General features: G+C 40.2%; 1 protein-coding gene across 2 annotated transcripts; it reads right to left on the reverse strand.

The window, feature by feature from the left end:
* Window positions 1–2459: 2459 nt before the first annotated feature.
* prlh2r (prolactin releasing hormone 2 receptor) lies at window positions 2460–6092 on the reverse strand. Of its 2 annotated transcripts, XM_005916651.3 has the most exons (3): window positions 6007–6092; window positions 3773–4686; window positions 2460–3325 (listed from the first exon to the last, which is right to left on the reverse strand). In XM_005916651.3, the coding sequence occupies exons 2-3, from the start codon at window positions 4682–4684 to the stop codon at window positions 2999–3001; spliced, it is 1239 nt and encodes a 412-aa protein (XP_005916713.1). In that variant the 5' UTR covers window positions 4685–4686; window positions 6007–6092; the 3' UTR covers window positions 2460–2998. The 2 variants fall into 2 exon arrangements, with proteins under 2 accessions (XP_005916713.1, XP_042074086.1); XM_042218152.1 differs by lacking the exon at window positions 6007–6092 and having other exon boundaries at window positions 3773–4808.
* Between the last annotated feature and the right edge of the window lie 1644 nt (window positions 6093–7736).

A 7736-nucleotide genomic window follows, 5' to 3' on the forward strand; every position in this document is an offset into this window, starting at 1 on the left:
CAAAGTAGCTGTAAGTTAGTACAAATGTAAACTTTACAAACCCAGTCTAATTATTTAAATGAAAAAAAAGGACTTGAGTATAGGTATAAATTAGTACATAGATGAATCAAAGCTTGGTACAGCCTGACTTAGTCACACCTTTTACGATAACAGGCTGTAGTCAATCACAAAAATGACCATTTAAGGAACAAGATCAAAGTAAAAAATGCTTTTTTCTCTAAATTTTCTCCAACAAAAGATTTCCCCTCGTCCCAAAACTGTCCAGAAAGGTGAAGCAATTGCCTCAAATGGGATTTCCTTACTATATATCTTGTCAGATAGCTGCAAGAAATGTGGTAAGAGCAAGTGGATTTTGCTCGAGGTCCTGAGGTGTTTAAATTACACACCTGTAAGGCTTTCCGCTGCCTGACTCAATCCAATTTTGCACTGCTGTCTTTTGAACCTTTGTAGTGTTCTACACTCTGATGTACTGACTCACAGGCACAGGGGCTTCATCTTCTGGAAAGTTCCAGATTATTGTGGCAATTGGTCTTGAGTTGATTCTGCTGAGGGGCAGATTCTCCCAGAATTTATTCAAAGCCTGTTTTTCCTGCTGCTGTTATATCTCTGCAAAATCCTCTTCTAATGGTTGCAGAAGCTGTTACTTCTCTGCTCTTCAGCATTTTCTTGCTCCCTTAAAATGCTCAGTAATTCTTTTTTTAAAAACTACTCTCAACATTGCACCCTCCAGGTAAGGATTGTTTTGTTTTGTTTTCTCTCTCTCTCTTTTTACTAAGAGTCTTGTAAGTCTAGAGAGAGAAAAAAGCACAATACAGTAGAAAGTGAAAGCCTGTAAATTGTTTTCTTCAGTTTAAAATGCCCCGAAAGGTTATTTCAGAGTTGTGTCATTTGTTGTATGCTGCTTTTTTTTTTCTTTCAGTGAGAGCAGACATCAAAACCATATCCTAAAGTCTTTTATAAACCAATTTCTGTTTTCTCTGCATTATTATAGGTCTCAGGATGCAGCTGCTTCATTTTTATTCTGAATATTTTAAATGTATAGAGTTCATTGTAACAATCGTCAGATCATAAGCATGAAAGGGGACCCGGAAATTATAAACACGGTCGATCAATGTCAACAACATGACAAAGATGATTGTAAGGGCAGCACACATTTACATTCAGATGAAGGTCGTCCTTGACACTTCAAGGCTAAGCAGGAAGCACAAAGTTGCAGTGTGCTGCATGTGGACAGTTGTTGCCATTAGCAGAGATGACCACTGTTGTGTTTCTGTGATAAGATGAAAAGCTGTCTCCTCTTTATCTTCACTTGTCAACTCATATATTCACACAGCAGTCTGCTTTTGACATCAGCTGCTAAAATATACACTTTGCGCTCTGCAAATTGCTCTTGAAAAGCACTGTGTAAAGTGTCTAATCAGCCGCTGCACCACCATGAATTGCAAGGCGCTTTTTTGTGTGAGATAAAATCTGAGAAAGTGATCTCAAGAAAAGAAGCCATTTAGTTAGTTTCAAATGAGACGCATTAGATGGTTTTCCTTCAATAATCTTGTTTTCAAAAAATCTTTTTAGCTTGGTAAAAGAATATGTGGAAACAAAGAAACTATGTTTGATTAACTTTTCCTTTTGCAGATACCAGTCTGGATAATTGACTGTGCTATTTTCTGATATAATTTCACATTAAAGGCTTTAGACACCAGACACAGTCACAAACACTGCTAATGCTTTTCAGTTGTGTGAGGTTGTTTTTTTTAACAGAAATGTCTTTGTGATGAGACAAAAAGCCTTTCTCAAACAATCTTTCAAAAACACGATTTATATTTAATGGCGTTGCTCTTTTTATGAAACCTATTTGTTTCATAACAGTAACTTGGGTGATGAGTAGCAGTTTTATTATTTTTAATCTAAATAAAAACTCTGTTTCTTTGCTTGATAGGTGATCTCAAAAGCTGTTTGAGAGAAAAGTAAATCAATATTTACCCAATAATGAATTTGGAGCTTCATTTGTGCCAACATTCACACTTTTTATAAGCGGACATCTCTTAAGTAGTCGAGGTGGCAAAAGGCAGTCAACAAACAAGGTCGGAAAATGCAAACACATTTATTTTAGGCAGGATTTCCAAACTTCCTGTTCTATAGTTATCTATGGAAGGTCTCTGTTGTGTCTTTATTGCAGTTGTGTAATGACCAGCACACATTATGCCTTTTCTCGCTCCCTTTCTCTCTGGCTCTCTCGCTCATCGGTTCGGCTTTGACATTTAAAAGTGCTGCAGATCTCGCACAACGTAGTGTTTGCCAAATGCCACAGCTATAGTTGAACATTTGAAAAGCGCTCAACGATTCAAGGCCAGAAATGAATGATGGAAATACGGTATTATTTATTTCAGAACCGCTTCGTGTTCCTTAACAAAATGGAAATGAATGAATGAGGAAAAGATGGTTTGAATTACCCTCTTTACTGAGCAAAATCCAACAAAGCATATTTACTACTACACGTGAAGTATGCACAGAAATAACCTAATGCACAGTCTTTCAAGGTGGAGGTGAATAAACATCTACATTAGTTCAACACATTGTTAAAATGGCTTGCGTAAAGATCCTGTAAGGTTGGTGTTAAAATGCACAAGAATCTAATTATGGAGAACCATTACACAAAACACTTGCAACAACAAAAGCAAAGTCAAAGCTAAAAGTGGCTTTTTAAGCAAACAGTAGCATATTATTCAGGTTAATAAGCATCATCTACACTTGAATCCCCCCATAGCCAGCAGCACAGCAGTGTGGCTGTTGTATGTGAAAGCCTTACACCCCCATGTTGTGGGTTTTGGTGTTTTAACAATGACTTATCGTTTTACTCCTTTTGTCTGTCAGCATGAATGCTGACAAGATTACATCTGAAGTGCAGAAGAAGATTGTCTGGATCACATCTGGCTTCTTTGGCCTCATACATTCGACTGAGCTTCATATCATTCTTGTGCCCGTTTGTCCACAAAGTCACTTATGTGTAGTTTTCTTGAGGATCGGCATTATTTGCAACAACACCCGGCAAATCTGCCGCAATGGTGGAGGTGTAAAGGCGCGGCATTCTGTGAGACACCGTCAGGACGCTTGACCCTTGTCGCCTGTCTTTCGCTTTTCCTTTTCTCCAGGGCAGGAAGTGGAGACACAGGTAAGAGAGGAATTTGTTATGCAGCGAAGCATAAATGAATGGGTTGTAGCAAGCGGAGCTCATGGCAAAGAGGTGACTGGACACCTGGATGACGTTGATATAGTTCTTCCCCAGGATGGAGAAGTCTGTGTCCAGGTCACGGATCAGGTTCACCACCTGTGGAGTAAACATCGGTATCCAAAACATTAATTCAAGGAACAATTGCCATTTTTCTACTGCCAACAGATAGACTAGCAAAGAAATACAAATTAGAAAAAGTAAAATTGCTGAATTGGCACAAAAAAAAACCCCAAAAGAAAAGAAAAGAAAATGCCAATTTCTTCACCATCTAAAGAGTCTTTCCTGGCTGACTTGAAAACTCTAAACATCAAGTCACTGTACCCAATTGAACTGTCAGTTTGTGTGCAGACTGAGATGTGTTTATTGCTGAGGCAGACTGTGTTTCCTCTGGACAAAGGCAGGCTGGCTGTTTCTCCCTGTTTTATCCCTCCCTCAAAGTTAAGATGACCTGCTAAGATCTGATTCATAAGGTGGAACCTCTCCTAATTTAGATTCCCATATATTTGCATATTCTTCAAACCAGCAATCTCATGTTTTGTTCACCTGTAAAGGAAGCCAGGAGAAGGCAAAGCAGAGGACGGACACCAGCAGCAGGCAGAAGGTCTTCTTCCTCCGTCTGCTCCAGGTGGCCCGTGCAGATCTCAGCTCCGTGCATGCTGTCAAGCTCGAAGTCATCCTGTGTTTCAGCTGATAGGAAATGGCACAGTAGGAAATGGAGACAGCAACCAGTGGGACAAAGTAGGAGAAGAAGAGAATGAAACAGGAGTAAATGAGGCGACCCTGCTCCTGGCCATCCCAGAACTCCTCACATACAGCCATCTGCAGGCCTGCCGCCTGGAGGTCCAGGTAGACAGTGTGCAGTGCCGTAGGCGTGGATAAAGCCAGAGAGGAGAGCCAGATCAGAACTACAAGAACCCAGCAGAAGCGGTAGCTGGCTCTCTTTCGGATGGGATAAGCCACAACAACGTAACGATCCACCGCAATGGCCATGAGGGAGAGGACGGCCGCGTAAACAGCTGCGGATTGCATGACGGTGACAAAGTGGCACATGTGGGATCCAAACACCCATCCGCGCTTATCAAATGCATAGGACGCGGTCAAAGGGACGCAGAAGACGCACATCACCAGGTCGACGAGTGCCAGGTTGCTGATGAGAAAATTGGTCGTGTTGTGTCTTTTCTTATTGTGCCAGATGAGGAAGAGCAGGAGGAGGTTGCCAGAGCACGCAACCAGAACCACAGCAGAGTAGAGAGGGATGAAGATGAGCTTCAGGTTAAACAGGAGGTCGAGCCCAGAGAAAGAGGGGGCTGAGAACTGGGAGGCTGAGAAGATGGAGCGAGAAGAGTTGCAGCAGGAAGAGGAGGAGGACGAGGAGTCAGGCAAGAGCGAAGATGAAGAGGAGGCTGGAGTAGAAAAGTTCACCTTGGTTCGATTCAGTGATCTTTCCCAGTCCATAGCTGCGGAAATAACAAGCATATGTTGCATGACTCAATTAATATTTCTGTGTAATTTATTAATCAACATTTTGATTGAAGCCAGTATGGCAGCGTCTGGGTGTTTGAACATTTTAAAAGGCTAATTGAAGCTCATCTTCAAAACTCTCAGCACACATTTCTCTCTTTACTTCTCCAAAAGCCTTTCCAATTATCTTCGATCCATTATCTAAAGTATTGAAAAAAGGAAGAAAGCTCACATTGACTGGACGGATGATTTCTGGTTATGAAAAGCAGAAATCATCCTCGAAATCATAGTAACTTCTCAGAGGCGGTCATCCCACACATCTGCTGGAACATCTGCACTTATTAATCTAGGCTGACGTCAGTGATTTTTATTGTCGCTCAGAAATAAGAAATATTCATCAACTGGCATCACACAATCAGATGTTATGCAAGAGTGTGAAAATGGGCATGAATGCAGATTCGTTTCACATTCTGTCACTGCTGAATGAGAGACTTGGCTGTGAGAGAAGAAAAGAAAAACATCACTGAATAAAATGAGAGTGAAACCACAGAAAATTGTAAGATCAGAGGAGGAGTCTATGAATAACACCTGTAGTCAAAAGTGGGCTGAATGGTGTAATTTTGGCGTGAGCACTGGCTACAGTTTCAACTTTCATTGACATGAAAAAACGGCTACAAATATTGTTTCATCTAAAAAACTCACACAACCAAGAAAAGAAGACATTTATGCCCAAAATTCAGACTTTAAGTCATTTAATAACATGTACATTTTTCATGTAATTTTGTTACAATTTAATGTCTTTGATTTGGTATACATTAAGTTTATACCCAACACATTTTCCTTATTTTGTTTTGTTTTGCATTTTTATATATTAAGCTGCTGTTTTAATTTAAAAATATTGCATATTGCATTACATTAAGCAAATAATAGTAATAATAAAAATAATAATTAATGGGCCGACTGCCTCATTATGCGTTCATCATACTGAATGTGAACAATCATAAAAGTGTAATTTCCCAAGGAAGCTAATTAAATCATGATCAGAGCAGATATTCTTCCCTTACTGACTCAACCAAGTTCCTTATTGACCTTTTCTGATCAGGCCGCTCAGAATGATTCATGCAACCACATCTTCTCTAAGATACAAAAGGGATCCAAAATCATTCATAAACATGAATAGGATCAACCTATTTTTAACCTGAAGTGGTCGACCTCGGATTGAAAATTTATTTCCTCAAAAGGAAGAAGATCTGAGTCAAATTTCGCAATCAGCCACTTGGCAATTTTTCTGAAGTGCAGAGTAAATGAAAAAGTACCTGTTGGAGATATCAGATGCACCTGTTTGAGTCCTTTTCCTGCAGGGAGTCCCGCTGTTGTGCAGCCGCACTCATTTGCTGCAGCTTGTTCTGCTTCAGAATAAAGAGGTGCGCTCTTTCTCTCTCTCTCTCTCTCTCTCTCTCTCGCGCTCTCTCTCCCTCCAACAAGGCATACAGTAAAGGCTGAAGTGAGTGAGTGAGTGAGTCACCTCCAGTAAAATCATTCTAATCTCCTATAATGTTTCTCTTGGGGAGTGCATCTCAGCTAGAAAATGACAAATTTATGATGACCTTGAGCCTCTTTATGGTTTAATATCACTCATGACATCATTATAATTTTTCTAGTGGGACTTACATTATGTCTGAGATTTTATATACTCAAATTATGCCCTTTATGTTAACATTCCTACAGCATTCTCACTCGTGTTATCCCAAGTTTGGTCAGAAACAGGCATTGGGATGGAAACACCAAAGAGGTCCAAAATTATTATTTTGAATACGTTGTGCACCCCCGCCCTCCACGGAGCGGCATGAATGAAGGATCCTGCTGTGAGGTTCTCCACAAAGCGGACACTTTCTAGACAAAGCATTTGGGAAACAGAATACAAATTGAACAATTAAGATGTTTCTCCAGCAGTTCGCATTCATTATTCATAATCTCAAAACTAATTTGAAAAAAATTGTGAGTCTCAGTCAAAACCAGCATGATCGAATGATTCATCAAGGGTAATACCGAATGGCATTCATTGCTTGACTGTTTCGCTGCTTGAAGGGAGCACAGATCTTATTGTGAAGATAATTAAGATGCCCAAAAGTTCCAGTTAATCATATTCATGTGCAGAAACCACGTAGTCTCCAGATTTTCATCAAATTCAGAGCAGAAAGTGTGGCCACTATTTTAAAGTACTTGTTAGTATGAACTTCTTACGATGACATTTTAAGGCTCGAAATCTTCTAACATAAAGGTACGATATCATTAGTGTTTCAATTTCAATGGAGCTCTGGTAAGTGTTGCTTTGAAATGCTGCTTTTAACTAATACCGATATTTCCATGGCATTTACATTTTAATATTGATTGCTACAACATGGTAAACGATGAGGACATGGCCATTTTTCCTCCCTTTAAGAGTAAATTTAGCACTATTGGGAGAAGCTTAAAATCTGGCTTGTTTGGAGAGAAGACTCAAAGCACTGAACATACAGCCACTGTAATGGTTTTCTGTCTGTTGCTCATTTTTCTGTGTGATGTTTACTGTTAGGACACATCAGAACAGTTTAAAATAACACAGACTGGGCTGCTTTAGAGCACACAGCCTCTCCTTCCACAGACCACTTTTTCCCACTTTGATTTAACTTGGACACTGATGTGGACAGGGCTGTCGAGCTGGCCTTTCTTCAGTCTGATAAGTTCCTGTTGTGAAGGTAACAGTTTGTTCTAGCAGCATCCACGAAGTAATCAAATGGCGTACCACCTCAGAGTCTTCCTTTACGGTGACCACTCTAGTTCTGAATCACTTGTGCTTGTCATGTATACTATGTCCAAGTGTGGGAGACGTGACAGCTACAGGTGTTTAGCTATTTTTGGCTAATTGCTCTCTTTTTTTCACTGTGCCACCAGAAAGCACACAGCAAAACCTCACGTGTGTCAGAAAAAGCAAGCGGCCCCATTACGTGTCCTCCTGATGGAGCCTTTGTGGTGGGCTTATTTTCAGGTCCTAAACAGGGGTTCT

This window comes from Haplochromis burtoni, unplaced genomic scaffold (assembly GCF_018398535.1).
Source record: "Haplochromis burtoni strain Fernald_Lab_line unplaced genomic scaffold, NCSU_Asbu1 Contig_16, whole genome shotgun sequence".
NCBI classification, from domain to species: Eukaryota; Metazoa; Chordata; class Actinopteri; order Cichliformes; family Cichlidae; genus Haplochromis; species Haplochromis burtoni.